Source organism: Ananas comosus, linkage group 16, assembly GCF_001540865.1.
Source record: "Ananas comosus cultivar F153 linkage group 16, ASM154086v1, whole genome shotgun sequence".
In the NCBI taxonomy this organism is placed as follows: domain Eukaryota; kingdom Viridiplantae; phylum Streptophyta; class Magnoliopsida; order Poales; family Bromeliaceae; genus Ananas; species Ananas comosus.
In genome coordinates, this window is record NC_033636.1 from 9,687,510 (window position 1) to 9,706,236 (window position 18,727).

The following is an 18,727-nucleotide window of genomic DNA, read 5'->3' on the forward strand; positions in this document are numbered from 1 at the left end:
GATGTTTCCTGTTCTCCTTTGCCGATGTTTCGTCACTATTCCGTCTATTTATGTAATTTATATCGGATTTTTTTTTAAAATAGCAAGAATATATTAAAGATTTTTTTAAGAACAAGTATTAAGTGTAACGGCAACATGATCATTCTGTCCTTTTTATTATTATCGTAATTTTCTAAAAAATAATTTAAAATTTTTAAATTGGCAAAATATAGATTTTCAAAAAAAATTTTAAAAAAATAAAAAAATGGATATTTATAGAAAATTTTGCATTTTAGTCTTTCCAATATTATATTATACCATATTAATCATCCTAAATTATTTTAGGAAAAAAGCTCACCATTCTCTTCAAAGAATGAATGGATGGATTATGAATCAGATCGAGAATGGGCACCTCCTAAAAACCGACGGCTCATGATGTGCATCAAAAATCGTACAGAGGGCCATGCATTGCCCGGGTGCTGCAGATCGGGGGCATGCACAGATCTTAATTCTTGCGTGATATGATTGCATGTCCTTGTGATCAAGCTTTTTTCATATAGATAGATATATAATACATCTCTCTAACATAATAATAATAATAATAATAATAATAATAATATTCTCCACATCTTCATTTGGCGTATGTTAACTCATCTCTAACTTAGGTCTCGTCTGGTCCAGCTGAAAAAGTTTTGTAACTTCTTCAAAATCTTTAATTTTAGTTATTTATATAAAATCCACAAGCTTTGTAGCTTCTTCAAGATCTTTATATTTCTGTAGTTATTTGTGTAAAATTCACAATCTTTGTAGCTTCTTCAAGATCTTTATTTTTCTGTACTTATTTGTGTAAAATCCACGCAAATAATTTACTCAAACAGCTACTTAGATCTTAGTTGGAGATTAGTATTTTAAAAGCATCTGCTTTTATGTTTTTATAAGACTAATCAGATAATCTGTTTACTCTTTGGGCACTCTTTAAAAAGTTTTGCTCTGTTTTTTTATTCCCCCTTGAGAGAGAGAGAGAGAGAGAGAGAGAGAGAGAGTTTTGGTCATTCACCTATTACAATCACCAAATATTCCCTGCCACCACTTTTGAAGTTTGGTAAAGAAAAAAAGTTTTTTTTTTTTTGTTTTTGTTTTTCCTCCCGGATCTCAAAACAAGCAAACATTCATTCCCCACCCACCCCATCTCATTCTCCCCCCACTCCACTCCATTCCATTCCATTTTGCCATATTCATGTAAACACCCCCCTCTTTCGCATTTGTGAGAGAAGAGCCCCCATTTTAGAGAGAGATAAATAGATACATAGATAGAGAGAGAGAGAGAGAGAGAGAGAGAGAGAGAGAAGGGGATCAAAATGGGGAGGGGGAGAACAGAGATAAAGAGGATAGAGAACCCAACGCAGAGGCAATCAACTTTCTATAAAAGAAGGGATGGGCTGTTCAAGAAGGCCAGGGAGCTCTCCATCCTCTGCGACGCAGACCTGCTGCTCCTCCTCTTTTCCTCTTCAGGAAAGCTCTACCATTTCCACGCCCCCTCTGTCCCCAGGTACGCAGTTCGAATGTATCAGAGCAGAAGGTTCTGAGTTCGAGTATCACCAAACCACCATATGCGTCATTTAATTATTTATATATCTCGAGTCCAGACGCGAGGGCGGAGTGTTGAACTGAAGCTGAAGCTGAACCCAGTCTTTTTTTTTTTTTCTTGTTGTTTTAGTGTTAAGGATTTTATCGAGAGGTATGAGATGGCCACCAATACTAAGATTTGGAAAGATTACCATTTGGTACAGTATATTAATCTCTCTTTCTCTCTTTCTCTCTAGTATGATTAGGTTCTTGTAGATTGATTGCTATATATTTATGTTGTTTATAACTGTTTTATAGGAGAGGGATGCAGAGATCGAGAAGGTTCAGAACTTGTGTGAACTAATGGAGAAAGAACTAAGGTACAACCAACCATTTTTTACTTTTTTTTGTTTTTTGTTTTTCTAAACATATATAGTTCCATGCATCTTTGTATAATCCGTGCAACGAATAACAAAAATGGTGCAATAAATTTGTTTTAGCTAATAATAATGACATGAATCGAGAAGCCATGAGTTTTGAGTGAAATAAAAAAAAGGACAGTGAAACCAAATGAAGTGCAAGTTAAAAACAAACTTGGTTAGAATTTGAATGATCTTTTGAGTGAAATTTTGAGTTAGCTTATTATATTTTGGAGATTAAATGTACAAAAATAAGAACTTTGGTGGTAATGTGGTTGCATAGATTCATGAAGGTTGATGACAGAGAGCACTACACACTGCCCACTCTGGACATGTTGGAGCACAACCTGGAAGCAGCCATCAGCAAGGTTAGATCAGAGAAGGAGAGAAAGATGGGAGGCGAAATCAATTTCCTCGAAAATATGGTACTTCTCAATAACATAAAGAATCACTTAATTGCCTATTATTTTGAGCATGTGTGACAAAGTGTACATTTTAGTTATATATTGAGCGCGCCGAATTCGCAGGTCAGAGATAAGCAAGAAGAAAGATTCGGTTTATCTGAGAAGGTAAGAGGAGCATTGACGTACCCCGCAATCTTTAACATGCATGTTAAATCTACTAGAGTTGCGATTTGATCTTATTATCGTAAAGCCGATTGGTTCTTTGGTTTGACACATACATGTAAAGCGATTGCGGGTACAAATTTATTGTCTTTCCTTTTTACTGACACGTTTGTTTATTTAGTCATCGGCAAATATTTACTTTTTAAGCTCTTCTTCAGCTAGCTCAGGTGCAGACGCTTAAGAACATGGGAGGAGGATCAACCTCATTCAGCCATGGATTAGACCTTAAATTAGGTTCTTGTCGTATCCTGTTACGATTAGCGTTTATTTTGCCTGGTTTTTGAAGCAACTTTTAAATTTCTCTATACCGAGAAACCGAATTTTTGAGCGTTCGACAGACGCAGTTTGGAATTTTCGTGCTGCGAGGAAATTGAAATTGAATCGAGCTTCTGAAAGAGTCTTCGCATTTCATTATTCTTCGCTTATTTTTTTTTCCCTTTTCCATTTCGATGCAGGGTTTAATTGAGCATGGATGCTGCATTGAGACATGGTCAAGAGATCAATCAATGCTTGAAGCCTAATTACATCTTAGTGGATTACTTATTAGGGTTTGTAGAAATTCTCTAGTTGTTTAATATAATATGTGATGAAAGGAAATATTCTGTACCTGGAGTACCTTCTTTTGTAAACATCCTTTTGAAAATTAAGCTTTTGTTGACTCATAATTTCCCTCTGATACCAACAATTTTCTTTTAAAAAAAAACTTGAATATTCTGAAATGTTTGATGAATGATCCTGCAGTGTCCTGTGAACATTGGCTCAGGGTGCTTGCTCTCTCTTGCTTATATGCCCAGGAAATAATATTGGAAATTGACATTTTTTTTAGAGAGACATTTTGTGCTTTGTAGCTTGTACATTAATTATAGTAATCTATATGTATCAAATTAGTTAATACTAAGATTACACTACTATATACCATGATTATTTGGCCCAACTAAATAAGATTAAGTTTAAATGAGGCCAAACTGTTCAAACCACAAGATTAAAAATAAAAAAACCTCCAATTGAACTATACCCCAATTACACTTACAACTGGTCCTGTGGAAACAACTACAAGTTTGAAGAACATAAATAGTATATATAATAAGGAAACAACAGAGCAAGCTAGTGAGAAAAGATTTAAACAAGAATGATCCTATGCTCACAAATTCTGTATAAACTTCCTACAAGCTCGTGTGTTTTGAGTATCTGGATTTATTTCTGACCAATGAAATATGACTTGCCTGATTCAGTTTGCAGAAAATTTGTAAAAGTGTTTGTAAGCATAGCATTACTCCATAAATTAAAGCTCGATTCGAATGATTACGCGCTCTTAATTAGGTTTTTTTGCCAACAGATGCTTCAAGGATCCTCTCAAAAGATTTCTCCATGCATGAGACCAAGAGCTCAGAATTTATAAACCCCTTCTCTGCTCCCACTGCAATTTTGAGCTGTCCCATGTAGCTAAGAGCAGTTACTGTGAGACTCTGCAAACAAACCATTAATGATGAGTACGATTAAATCACTTTGTAGATGAAATATATTAATTATTCTATGCCGTCGTCGCAGCGACGGAACTAAAAAAAAAAAAAAAAACTTGTTCTGACGTTCAAACAGGAGAGCTATTACTTACCTGAGGTGAACCCACCACCATGAAGTAAAGGCTCTTGACAGGGTGCCCAGCAATAGACATCTTCTCTACAGGCCCAGGTAGGTTTGTGATCCCCATGCTCGTGTTCCTCAGTGTAGCATGTAGGTAACGAGCTGCGGCCTACGTGATGAAATATGATATAAATGAGTTTCTGATAAATTTATGATGTACGAACAAACAGACGAACTAGATATGTAGCATGCGCACGTACCTCAGCTCCTCTGAGCTTCCTGAGAGCCTCGAGCAAGTGCCCGGTGAGGAACACGGCGAGGGACGCCCTCTTCGCCTTGATGGTCCTCTTCGCCTCCAGCACGAAGCTCACCGGATCCGCCGCGCTGGCGTCGGCCCCGCACGAGGGGACGGAGACGTGGAGGAAGGCGAAGTGGTTGCCCCAGGGCGACTTGGTCCTCCCCCGCGTCATCTCCGCCACGCTCTGGTAGCCGGTGACGAGCCTCGTGTTCAGCAGAACCAGCGCCGTCATCGCCGGCTGCTTCTCGTCGCCGCCGCCGTTTTTCTGAGCAGCTTGAACGTAGAGCCGGGTCGCGTAGAACATCACGCCGGCGACCACGTCGTTCACGGTCTGTTAGCAGGCGCAACAGAAGGATGAACAAAAATATAGTGGAGACGGTCTCCAACGTGAGACTGTATCATTCGTTGACTCTGACGTTGTTTAGTTACCAATTTGACATCCACTAAAACTACTTATACTCACGGCGCCGAGCTTATCCTTGATCCTCTTGATGTCCTCCATCGCAAAAGCCACCGCGGAGATCTCCACGGGGAGGAACTCGACGCCGGCGACCCCCGACCGCAGCGCGCTCCGGCCGTCCTCCAGCGCGTTGCTCTTCAGCAGGCTCCACCCGAAGTCGCGCACCGTGTTGAACCCGACCGCCACCCCCCGCCGCACGCTGCGCCATGCCGCGCTCGCCTTACCCCCCTCCTTCCCCGCCGCCGCCGCCGCCGTCCCCGGCCCCCGCGGCTTGTAGTGGGGGAACGTGAGCGGCCGTGAGGGGTCGTCGGCGCGCCGCACGCACGAGAAGATGGCTCCCATGAGGGAGTAGCCGTCGCCGAGGGCGTGGTGGAGCTTCAGCACCACCGTCGCCGCCGCGGCCGCCGTCGGGTAGTTCATGATGTGCAGGTCCCACAGGGGACGATTCTGGGGCAGCTTATCGTTGGCTATCTTTGTCATGTACTGTTTCACTTGCTTGTCGTAGGTAGTTAAGCCCCCCGGGAACGTGGGGGATTTGACGTGCTGATTTAGATCAACCGCAACGCGTTCCCACCGTTGGTTCCCGTGATCGTCCCGAACCTGAGATCATATATACATGTGTATACATTAATGGAAAAAGAAAAATGTATAATAATATCTAATAATTAAACTTGTGTAAATTTGTTTATAAGTATAACATTCTTCGTGAGAAATATTCATGTTCCAATTACAGTGTAGGGGTGGTGGGTGACAAGCATTTTAGTAGAGAGAGAGAGAGAGAGAGAGAGTTTTTGTTGGCTATGAATTAAAATAGGTCAAATTTTATGCCCCGTAATAATAGACCAAAGAGGTTAATAAGTTGAGTAGGTGTGTGGTTTATCATAGACTTAATGATAAGAGGCCCAACAGTAGACACAACGTCTAGATAGGTTGAGTCAAGTCGCAACCTGCGAGTGCTGTGGTTGAGCCCTTAAGTGTAATAAATGGGCCCTTCATATCAGCACGTACTTTCGGAATAATTAGTTAGCACTTATGATCCACAGTTTCACGTACTTTCGGAATAATTAGTTAGCACTTATGATCCACAGTTTCATCTTTTTCTTTTTACTTTTTTTTTTTTTGAGAGAGAGATAGGGTTGTGATATGGGCCGTGCTGATTGGGCCCATATTTGTATGATCTTAGCCATACAAAGACAAGTGGAAGAAAGATTCGGGCCAGAGCCTTAGAAATTGGATCATGCAGTACTGGACCAGCCTTCCAGAATTTGTGGCCCAGCATGGAGCTTATCAGATGATAAATTGCTTACGGTGACTATGTATTTACTAAAGATTGTTGGTAAATCAGTATTTTTTATATAATAATATTAAAATTATATTGAATATTTAAAATAATTAAGAGATGAAATAAAAAAAAGAAATATATCCTCTTTAAAACCCAAGATTCCATTTGACTGTTTCGCTACAAGCCACGTCAGTATTTCCATTTGAAAAGTTTCTATTTGAAAAAATAAAAGTGAAATATACTCTTTAATAAAAAGCCATGTTAGTATTTCCATTTGAAAAGTTGAAATAAAAGTGAAATATCCACTTTAAAAAAGTAAAAATTAACATTGTAGAAATTTAAATGCAATTTAAGAAAAAGTATTAATTAGAATATCCCATAAAATAGTTTTCACGATGGAAAAGCATTTCCCATCATTTTTTCCATAGCTTTCATTTTAATATGAAAATAACTTTTCCATAGTTTCCATGCTTTTCCACAGCAACAGACACCCTTTAATGTTTTCATTAATAATTAATTTCCTTCTTTCTATGTTTTTTAACATTTTTTGACAATTATGGGCGGTATCTAAAATTTTTTATATATAATTTAACGAAATCTTAACGATGAGCTGACAAAAGAAAAAAAATGAAATCATATGGTACTAAATTAATACACTTTAAATCATAAGGTACTAAAGTGAGAAAGTGCGAAACCACAGAGATGGCATTTGAAGTTTATCCAAAAAAATATATACAAAGTTTACATTAAAATCATCTCTAGGTTTCAACTCTTTTACAATAAAAATAATAAACAAAATAAAAGTTATGGCGTATATGCAGATAATGTTTTTATTTAGATATAACTCTTTGTTTGCACTTTACTCATCTTGATGTTAAATTTTGAAAAAAAATATATATGGTTATTAATTTTTTGCTCTCTTATTATTTAAATCTTATTAATAATTTTAGCGTTTAAAACAAATATAGAAAATCATAAAAAAAAATACTTTAACAACCATAACCAAATACGTACATGTAGGAATTTACATTTCTTTAGACCTTTTTTTTTTCTACTTTAGAAATGGAAGAATGATATCAATTTTTAGTATTTTAAAGTTTTTGTAGTTATTAATAATTTATATAAAAGAAAAACTTATGTAAATTTTATTAGCGTGTGACATCTGATATTACGTATAAAATCATGTTAACCGAACTATAAAAAGATAGATTTTAAGAAAGATACGAAACAAGCTCGATCTGATACCATGATAGAAGAGAAGCGCGGATGAAGGGTTATGAAGACGTTCTCCAACGTCGACATAACCGGAGCCTCGTCGATGGCGACTTCGGATTCGAATATGCCGAGGATGGAGATGGAGAGCGCGTCGCTGTTGAAGTATTGGCCAATGGGGCTCACTGGCGCCTCCATGGCTTCTTCTTCTTCTTCTTCTTCTTCTTCCTCCTCTCTCTTCATCGCCAACTCTTCACCACCCTTCGAGGCTACGGCCATTGAAGTAGTACCAGAAAAGGAAAATGGTAGTTTAAGGTGGTTTACTGAACTCCATTCTCATGATGGTGTTTTATATTGTCCTTGCCGGCGAAAATGCGAAATGAGCCCCTCCGCTATCGGTCGTTTTGAATTAGGTCCCAAAAATCGACGGTGTTGAGCACAATTGGCTAAGAGCCTGATGGCCTGATGGGGTTTAATATCCCAAGTTCGAAGCTTAGTTGCTTTACATTTTAACTGAGTTTATATTAATTTTTTTAAGAAAAAATTAATGAAACAGATAACTTGCTAGTTTTTTAAGGATAAATTTTAAATACTATTCATGTGGTTTTTCACTCTCACACTTTAATACCCAGTACGTGGTTTAAAGTGTATCAATTTAGTACCATATAGTTTTATTTTTCTTTTTTTGTCAGCCCTTCTGTTAACTTTTTGTTAAATTGTTTGCAAAAAACTTCAGATACCCACCTATAGTTTATCGAATATTCACTTTAGTATTCTTTAGATTTAACTTTATCACTTATGTAACGAAAAAAAATAATAGAAGTGATAACAAAAAGAAAAAAAATAAAATTGCAGGGTACGAAAGTAATACACTTCAACCACAGGGTACTAAAATGAGAAAGTGCGAAGTGACAGGAATGGTATATAGTCTAAAGTTTAATTAATTAATTGTCTATATTAATTGTGTTAACAATTATAATTTCTTTTCTGAAAACTGAAGCAACGGGATGTATATAGTCATATTCAACACTCTTTCTCGACAAGTTAATTATAATCCAAACTTAGTCAAAGAGCTTAGGTATATATATGTAAAAAATTTCATAGTTAGAATAGTATTGAGAATTTGTATTCATGTAAGAGTTGGTTTAATTATTAATATATAGGATAGGAGTTGTCATGGTTTGCTTACCTACATGTAGGTGTTAGGTGACCTTGGAGCTGTGTTGGGTGCAATGGCCGAGACTAAATGAGCTCAGTTTAGTTAGAGAGATGTATGCTAGGTGTGTTAGTGTTTTCGATTCATAAAGTATATATATTTAATGTGTAGTTATCTTCTTTCTCAAATATTAATTATATCTTTTGGGAATGTGATGCTCGCCCGAAGCCAGAATTTGATAATTTGCAACTTGTTCTGATACCGACTGCTCTTGGTCTTGTATTCATTTCGGTACCGACTTTTGGGATTCAGATTTTGTCAAATTAGATTTTTATCATAACTACATCTCCTTAGTAAAGGTTATTGCTGACACAACTATAACAAAAGAAAGCCAAATAGAAAAATATACAGGTGAAATAAGATTCATTAACCAATAAAACATTGTACATGACTCATATTCTGCAGTAGAATAGTTTCGATTTAAATGCTATTTCTGAATCTCTCATCTCTCTCTCGTCTTTCATAAACTAAAAAAAAGCTTCTTCTCTTTTCTTTCTCATATGCACCCGTAAATCTTGGTGCATGCAACCAGGCCTAGCTTTTCTCTTTGGTAGTTAGGCAAGGGAGCCTTCATTAAGAGCATTGCCGTAGCAACTAGATGCTCACATGCCGTCGATAATGAAAAAAGTAAAATCAGCGGCTTGTTTTCACTATCCAGATTGACTCAGATACTGGTAAACCGGATCACTACTTTATTGAACTCAGTCATATGCTCATACGGTCTGGCCGTCTCTTGTATCCACAATATGAACAGTCTCTATTTTAGATACAGTCTGTTCGTCAAAAATTTGTCATATACAAATCTTCTAATTTCTTCTACAATTTCGCTGTTGTATATTTACTGACTAATTTGTAAAATAAATCTCATATGCTAATGATAGATGAAACATATTCAGCGCCTTCCACTCATCTTTCTCATGCTGCATCCGCAACCTCCAACGGCTTTGTCTTTTGCGTGTTCTACATCTTGTCCAATTTTATTATGCGAGGATTGCTCATATTTTTGCCGTCAAATTTCTCGATTTCAAACTTTATGGCCATTTCCGTCGATCTCACCGTCAATCTCATCCAACAATCTGTAACCTTAATATCTAAATCTAAGTTAATTGATCTCTAATGAATTTAAATATTTATCCCAATTCAACTAAAAATTAACTACAAATCTATCCAAAATCTTAACAGTATCTCTTCTAAAAATTATTGTATTTTAGTATTTTTCATGGTCGGTTATATAGTTCGTATCAAAGCATAATAATGCTTCCAAATTTCTGTTTTTTTTTTTTTTTTTTTTTTTTTTCAAACGTAATGGTTCAAAAATAACCTCTCTAGCCAGAAAAGTAGTGCTCAATATATACCAACACTACCTGGTGTACGTAAGGCCCATTTATTTTACACAAGTTTTATCATACTTTACTTTTCTAATATTAAAAATGTAAACAAATATTTATTCATATTCTTAGATGAATGAAATATTAAATTTGTGTACAACTTTTGGATGTACTACAAATAGCATTTCTTTTTCTATATAAGTACAAATAGTGTTTCTCTTTCCACTTATGTTTTGAAAGTAAAATAAATACTTTCAAAATAAACGGTTGAAAATAATAATCTCATAAAAAAATAATAAAAGATTTAAATTTCATATCAGAGATACTGCACTTTTTTTAAATACCGAAAAAAATTTCTATCAAAATTTTATCAGATTTGAATTGTTCTAAACCGTGAAACTTACGATTGCATATTTGCATCACATTGGTCAATTTTGAGACCTATTGATCATTAATCAACTGATGTCGAAAAAATATGAAATTTATTTTTTAAGATTAATTTCATACATATTCCTACAAATATAGTGAATGACAAATATATTCCTACAAAGTTCGACTTTTATATGTTGTTTCTATAAAAGTTCTAATATTTTCAAATATATCCTTTTGGAAGTTGTTACCGTTAGAGAATCGTTCATATTTTCAATTTTGCCATCATAAATATGTCTCTTAAAAAATCATAACAGTATAATATAAGAAGGGTAAAAAAGTCAAAAACTAATTAAGGTTAAGTATTTTTTTAACGGATTCTAACGACAGTGATATATTTGAAAACATCAGGACTTTTGCAGGAACAATATATGAAAGTTGAACTTTATAGGGATATATTTGTCATTCATTATATTTACTAGAATCTGCATAAAATTAATCCTATTTTTTATATCCTGTCAGTCTACCAATCTGATAATCAATTCGTATATTCCATCATCGAAAATAACTTACGAGGTGTAAAGAGAGTGAGCATTGAATGAGTAGTTTTGTGCATTTAACCACCAGGAGCTGGTACGTGGACGGTGGAGAATAAATTTTTACCGCCCGAACCACCTGTTTCTTTTCTCCGGGAAGTGCAGGTCCGATAACGACTTTTGTGAATGTCAGCGGTTGGGGGGGTAACTTTCGCATGCATCAAATAAGTCACCTTGGAAAAGATTGGCCATTTATAAACTCCCATCATACACATCAAAAAAGAAAAGGAAAAACTTTAAACACTCCTTTTGTGATTTCACTCTTTCTCATTTTAGTATTCTGTGGTTTAAAGTATATCAATTTAGTATTCTGTGGTTTCGTATTTTTTCACTTTCGTACTATGTGGTTTCGCACTTTCTCACTTTAGTATTCAGTGGTTTAAAAACTACAGGGTACTAACTTGATACACTTTAAACCACAGGGTACTAAAATGAAAAAGTGCGAAACCACATGGTACTAACTTGATACACTTTAAATCATAGAATATTAAAATAAAAAAATGTAAAATCATATGGAGAGTTTTTGGAGTTTTTCCAAAAGAAAATGACGAAGTGATTGTGATTGGTCCTAATTGGTACGATCAAATTTTCTTTATAACATATAATTTAATACTAAATACATAAAATTTATATAAGAATTTATGTTTTTTCAGTTTGGTAGTTAATGCGAGATTAATGCAAGCGCAACGCAGGTGAGTACAGGGGCAAGTTATTGCATTGACCTCGATCCATGCATACGCGAGGATGTATATAGATAATTTTGAAACCCAACCCTTAATGCAAGATTAATGTACAACAATCAATGATTTGAATATAAAACATGATCACAGTTATGACCATAGTTTTTGTAATTGCAAAAGTCAACAGAGTTGATACACCATTAATAAGAAAGAGTTATTGATATAAATATATATATAAGAGGATAGTAGTCTTTATCCTATCAAGTCAATTTAGATGATTAAAATTAAAATTATGAGACCAAACGTCTCAGTTTATCTGGAGATTGAAAATCCCAATTAAAATCAAATCTTCACTTGAGTGCTACTTTGGAAAAGGATCCTCGGTGTAGACAGACTTCTAAAACGTGGATGGGCTGTAGAGCAGCATTGTGTCTTCTGCGATTTCGACTTAGAAAGTTGCGACCGTCTCTTCCTAAATTGTGTGTTTTTTAAATTCTTACTCAGCGTGGACGGGCCAGATGCACTCATCAAACCTACGGGTGAAGCACGAGAGCTCTGGAGCTCGACTATTGCTTGTGAAGATTCCAGAAACAGAATACATATCCTAACTCTGCTGTCGGCCATCTGGTGGGTCGTCTGGGCTGAGAGGAACAATATCATCTTCCAAGCGAATTACCCCACTCCTCACGCGCTGGAGTGTGTTAACTTTCTTCTTAATTCGTGGAAAGAGATTGATTAATTGCCGACGACTGACCCCCGCAGTTTCCCTTGCTTTGGAGCAGATGACCATCACCCCCTCGACTTTTCCTTTTTCCTCTGATTGTTTTCTTTGTTTCTTTACTCTGTTTTTTTCTTTTTTCGTTTTGTTCTTCTTTTTCGTCTCTGGAGGCTTTGGCTGCTTCCATTCTGTACGCCGAATTTATTTTTCCTAATAAATTAAGCCGGTAGCTTGCTATCTTTCTCTCTCAAAAAAAAGAAAGTTATTTTAGATGATCGAAAATCTCGATTGGTAATTAGTAATGTTAAAACTGATCTATACTATTAAAAATATTTAAAAACTACTTTTATAATTTTTAAAAATCATTACAACATCTATTGAATAGTCGAAAAATGAACAGTCGAAAAAAAATAACCTTCTGAAAATAGAGGTTTTATTTTCTTAATTCATAATCCAATCGGTTATCAAACGTTGCCTAAATGTTATAAAGAATTTTCTATCAAAAATTCAAACAATTTGAATTGTTTTGAAAATAAAAGGCTCAAATATGTTGCAAAAAATAATGGAGTTTTTGATCCTTTGATCACTATATTAATAACTTCTAAAAATTATGAAATTTAACTTTTAGACTCTTCAAATATTTTGGATCAATTTTAATGATTCATATCATCAAATCAAGATCTCTATCATCAAAAATGAATAATATATATATGATTGTAAATATTATTATATAAATAATTTTTGGGTTGGAGATTATTTTGACTGATTAGTATACATTTGCATATTGAGCCCAATGAATAATATAAAGCAAGGTAGCCACTTTTGACAGGAGAGGTTATATTCACTGAGTTAAGCAAACTCATTAATTGAATAATTAGTATTATTATCAGGTCTAATCTATTTTTATTTGTGAGTGATTAAATTGTGCTTAGTACATCTCCCCTGAGACTCGAGTGTTTGAAAATCTTAATCTACTTGTGATTTCGCTGGATAGTACTGCTGCAAGTTTTTTATAATATTGCATGCTAATACGTATAACATAAAAAATTTTACTAAACTTATGCATGCATTGCAAAAATATTATCTAAATTTAACAACACACCAACAATATATATAAATAATATTTTGGACTAAGAAAATATTTCTCGCTGCTAAGAGACATGAGATCGTTGTCGTGGCGGCGCTCGCGCTCTAAAATAATACATGCAGAAATACACCATGTTCAATTTTCAAATAATATGTGCATAATTTGCTCTAAAATATATATCTACATGTATAATTAATGTGTTAGCGAATCTAAAATATGTGTGTGTAAATCCCTTTTGAATTACACGATGCTACATTCTCAAATTATAAACACACTTAAGTCGGCTCTGCAGGGTCGGATCCTCTACTCTTGCTTGGACCCAAGTCGAACCCGTTTAACATCACCAACTATACATAGACCGTATTCACCGGATCAGATGTGAACCGCTGTTAGATCAACCCTCCGTCCATTGGAGTCGCGCCTCCACTTTCAATCTCCGCTGTTAGTTCATCGGTTTAGGAATGACGTGGCGAACCGAGTCCACGGACAAATCTCGGTCCGGAAGGTTTTGCGAACCGGATGTTTCCGGTTACCATCCACCCGAACCCACAAAAAGAAGTTCGAACGGCTACTTCTCTCTCTCTTCCCTCTTCTTTTCAAAAATCCTCATTCCCTCTCTCTCTCTCTCTCTCTCTCCATCTCCTCCTCTCCCATGGCGACTTCGACCCCGGTCAAAACCCCAAACCCTAAGACCCAACCCTCCTCCGTCCTCAGGCCGAGAACGGCGGCGCCGCCGCCGCAACCTCACCCGATCGACCACGCCGCCTCCGTCTCCGCCGCGGCGGCGGCGGTGCCGGAGTTCAAGTCGCGGTTCGAGGCCTACAACAGGCTCCAAGCGGCGGCGGTGGCGTTCGGGGAGAAGCTCCCGATCCCGGAGATCGTGGCCGTCGGTGGCCAATCGGACGGCAAGAGCTCGCTCCTGGAGGCGCTCCTCGGGTTCCGCTTCAACGTCCGCGAGGTGGAGATGGGCACGCGGAGGCCCCTCGTGCTTCAGATGGTCCACGACCCCTCCGCACTCGAGCCCCGGTGCCGATTCCAGGTCGGAGCCCTCTAATCTCCGAGCTTTTTGATGTATCGGATCGTCTCTATGAGCTCTCCTAGGGTTTCTATCTTTCCCTGATCCTATCTAGGGCTTCATACGATTTCGTTTGAGAGATTAATTCCATTTTGAGATAGGACCCTCAAATTGATATTTGACCAAAATTTACGGCTCATTCACTTATCAACCTGCGTACAATAAGCAAATACTACAGTTCTTCAGCTGGAAAAGTAAAGAACAATTAATCTCATAGAAATCAATCACTTAAGTTAGCAAATTCCCCAATTTAGTTAGCGAAAATTATATGTAAAATAAAAGTACAAAAAGTTGAGGTGGTGTAAAATGGTTTAGAGTGTCCCTGTGAGTTTTTTTATTGTTATGTTAGCCGCAGATTTTGCATTTTGGTAGTGTTATGTGTATTTTGCGATGGAATTACCTGTCCCTGTTATGACAACAGGATGAAGATTCAGAAGAATACGGGAATCCGTTGGTTTCATCTTCTGCGATTGCCGATCTTATAAGATCCCGAACAGACTCTCATCTGCGAAAGATTCAAGCAGCAGTTTCGTCGAAGCCAATAGTGATGAGAGCAGAATATGCTCACTGCCCTAATCTCACCATCATTGACACTCCCGGTTTTGTTCTCAAGGTCTCTCCTTTTAGAAAATAATTGGGGGAACATTAGAAGCAATTTATGTTATAGTCAATGCTGAACAATGTTTATCTTCACAGGCTAAGAAGGGCGAACCTGAGGACACACCCAATGAGATATTGTCGATGGTGAAGTCCTTAGCAGGCCCGCCCCATCGGCTTCTTCTCTTCCTCCAGCAGAGCAGTGTGGAGTGGTGTTCTTCGCTTTGGTTGGACGCTGTTCGTGAGATTGATCCCACTTTTAAGCGGACAATTATCGTCATCTCTAAATTTGACAATAGATTAAAGGTATATCTCACCTGAAATTTCTTCTTGCTGAAGAATAATATGCATACATGTCCCTCAAATTTGATTTCGAAGGGTGAACTTTTTAGCCCTACTATTGTTGCTTAATTTGGAAACTCGTTTAAGAAATTAAATATGCAAAAGAAGGTGCTACAACATTTTGGTTTTTTGTCGTCATATGAAGCCCATGAATATAAGGTTTGTGAGCATTTGAGCAATACCAATAGCGAACAAAATTGCCTCATGTGCCTTAAATGAAAACATCGCCAACTAACACTTAGATTTTCTTTACTCTGTGACTATGTGTTAATGATGAATATTTTCTTTACTCTGTGACTATGTGTTAATGATGAATATTTGCCCTTATGATCTGTTATCCATATTGCTGCTTCTGAAGGAATTCACTGAACGGTGGGAAGTCGATAGCTATTTGAGTGCAAGTGGTTACCTTGGAGATAATACCCACCCATATTTTGTGGCTCTGCCCAAAGATAGGGGGACTATCTCTAATGACGAATTCCGCAGGCAAATTTGCCAGGTAGATTCAGACATATTGCGCCACCTACGCGACAACATCAAAGGAGGTTTCAATGAAGAGAAATTTGGAACCTATGTTGGCTTTAGCTGTCTCAGAAAGTACTTAGAATCTGAGCTTCAAAAGAGGTACAAAGAAGCAGCTCCGGCGACCCTTGCCTTACTAGAGCAGAGATGCAGTGAAGTCTCCTTGGAGCTTTCTCAGATGGAGTCGAAATTGCATGCAACTTCTGATGTTTCTCATCTTAGGAAGTCGGCGATGCTGCATGCTGCCTCTATTTGCCATCATTTGGTAAGAATTTCTCATTCTTTTTGTCCGTATTGATAAAACATGTGGAACAAGCATAAATCAAACTTGTTTTCAAATGTTAAAGGGTGTGCTAATTGATGGAGCTGCTGATCCTGCTCCAGAGCAATGGGGAAAAACTACAGAAGAGGAACAAAAAGAGAGTGGTATTGGGAGTTGGCCAGGTGTCACCGTTGCAGTAAAGCCTCCTAATTGTACTCTCAGGCTTTATGGTGGAGCTGCATTTGAGAGGGTAATGCATGAATTTCGTTGTGCAACGTACTCAATAGAATGCCCACAAGTGTCAAGGGAGAAGGTAAAATAAAACCTCTTTTTCTTTTTTCTTAGTCATAGACTACATATGCTGCTATGTTGGTGAATGAGTTGCTTGATTTTCCTTCTTAATGGGATCAGGTTGCAAATATACTACTTGCTCATGCTGGAAGAGGTGGAGGCCGTGGAGTGACAGAGGCCGCTGCTGAAATAGCACGTGCCGCTGCGCGAGCGTGGCTTGCTCCTCTTCTTGATACTGCCTGTGACCGACTTGCCTTCGTTTTACAGAGCCTTTTTGACCTTGCAATGGAGCGTAATCGTGTTCAGAACTTGGAACGTAAGCATAAATCACTTTTGAGTCTTTAGTTTTTTGGCAAACATCAGCAAATATCTTCCATTTTGTTAAGATGGTCTGCAGCTACAAAGATGAACATGTAAGATTGAAACCTTTATAGATATTTGAAGATTGCATAAACTGTACGTAGGAATTACATAGAGAATGGTTCGTATTATATGAACTAAAGATACTACTAACTCATACCATAATAGTCATAAACTCTAAGTAGGAATTACTGCACTGGCAAGCATTGGTTCTTGCTTATCTTTTATTTGATGGCCCCCATTCCACGACAGGTCTTTGTTTCACCCTTCTCATTCTTAAAGAGCCTAATAGTCATTCATACATGAAAAATATGGGAAGTTTTCTGGTTATTCTCTTTCGCAGCAAAATCTTAAAAGAACATATCTTACCTACATCTCCGGAGTCCGGAGAATAGATGAGTAAAATAAAGGTTAGATAACCAGTTCGTATTATTGTGAAAGTATGATCCTACTACTACCTCAAATGATGTTATCTCCTCTTTCCTGCTTTTGAGAGGTATTATTTTTCGTTCTAGTAATACAGTTGCCTTACGCATTTCCTTTTTTTTTTTTTTTTTTGCATAGGTCGGCAAAATAACAGGGACATGGATGGATACATCGGCTTTCTTGCCTCTCTACGACGCTCATATAACAACTTCATTCTCGATCTCTCCAAGCAATGCAAGCAACTGGTGCGACACCACCTTGATGCAGTCACTAGCCCATATTCTCACATCTGCTACGAAAATGATTTGTTAGCTGGGATCGGATCTAGTTCGAACTCAATTTACAGATTGAATCAGCTTCCAACAGCAGCCTATTTCGACTTATCGGAAGGTGCTGCAGCACCACAAATTGAAATGCAAGTCACAAATCAGGAGAACATACCACCAAAAGATCAACAACAAACACCACCCGGTAAAGGAACCGAATCGAAGGAAGTGCTTAAGGAAAGCCAAATGACGGTTCCCGAGACGCCCTCACCCGACCAGCCGAATGATCCCTATGTCGCGAATAAGAAAGAGAACGGTAACTTAATGGAAGCTAACGGAAGAAAAAGACACGCAAGGATGGTGACGTATGGAAGAAATTCGGATGCAAATAGAAACCAAACCAATATCTTGTTCGGCGGCAACGATTTTGGCTCAAAATCCGGGTCGTCGTACTCCAATATCTGTTCAATATCCTCTCAATATTTTGCAAGAATGCGTGAAGTTCTAATTGAAAGAAATGTACCCTCGGCCTTGAACTCAGGATTCTTAACCCCATGGTAAGTTAAATGCCAGCACTGCTTATTTTTCGGCAAATTAGTTTCTCTGTTCAGGAGACAATAAACCACTCAAATCGTTCAAGTTAAAAGGTTTATGCTGCTTTTAGTGATCATCTTAGTTTGATTGGTTTCATGTAGTCGAGAAAGGCTGTTCTTGGCGCTGGGCTTGGATTTGTTCGCGGTGAGCGACGAAAAGTTCATGGACATGTTCGTGGCGCCCGGCGCGATCGATGTTCTTCAGAGCGAGTACCAGTCTCTTCACAAGAGGCAGAAGATCTTGCAGTCTTGCTTGAGTGAGTTCAAAAACATATCGCGGGCACTGTAATGTGTGAGTTCTTCGATTTCGCGGCTTTATAATTCAAATGATTGAGACAGGAATTTCACTTGTTGTATTGTGGCTTTCATCCTTTTACTGTATCAGCGTTTCGTTCAATAATTTTCACAATGTCAAATTACCTTTGACATATAAGATAGTGTAGTTGGCGAGTTTTTTATCTTTTTTTTTTTTGGTAAAAACATATATAACCTATCAGAATTATGAATCATTTTGAATTTACTATCTATTTTTCAAAGTTTTAATTTTACTATCCAATCTTTCAATTTGTCAGTTTT

General features: G+C 37.3%; 3 protein-coding genes across 3 annotated transcripts; 2 read left to right on the forward strand and 1 right to left on the reverse strand.

Moving 5' to 3' along the window:
• Positions 1,173–3,237, forward strand: LOC109722403 (MADS-box transcription factor 32-like). Its single transcript, XM_020250461.1, has 7 exons — positions 1,173–1,528; positions 1,697–1,763; positions 1,864–1,925; positions 2,248–2,389; positions 2,492–2,533; positions 2,749–2,824; positions 3,046–3,237. The coding sequence occupies exons 1-7, from the start codon at positions 1,338–1,340 to the stop codon at positions 3,054–3,056; spliced, it is 591 nt and encodes a 196-aa protein (XP_020106050.1). The 5' UTR covers positions 1,173–1,337; the 3' UTR covers positions 3,057–3,237.
• LOC109722395 (O-acyltransferase WSD1-like) lies at positions 3,573–7,730 on the reverse strand. Its single transcript, XM_020250452.1, has 5 exons — positions 7,457–7,730; positions 4,933–5,529; positions 4,432–4,800; positions 4,203–4,340; positions 3,573–4,056 (listed from the first exon to the last, which is right to left on the reverse strand). The coding sequence occupies exons 1-5, from the start codon at positions 7,700–7,702 to the stop codon at positions 3,907–3,909; spliced, it is 1,500 nt and encodes a 499-aa protein (XP_020106041.1). The 5' UTR covers positions 7,703–7,730; the 3' UTR covers positions 3,573–3,906.
• LOC109722391 (dynamin-related protein 5A) lies at positions 14,031–18,595 on the forward strand. The gene is made up of 8 exons (XM_020250446.1): positions 14,031–14,456; positions 14,914–15,105; positions 15,189–15,395; positions 15,790–16,218; positions 16,301–16,528; positions 16,627–16,822; positions 17,431–18,115; positions 18,254–18,595. The coding sequence occupies exons 1-8, from the start codon at positions 14,070–14,072 to the stop codon at positions 18,438–18,440; spliced, it is 2,511 nt and encodes an 836-aa protein (XP_020106035.1). The 5' UTR covers positions 14,031–14,069; the 3' UTR covers positions 18,441–18,595.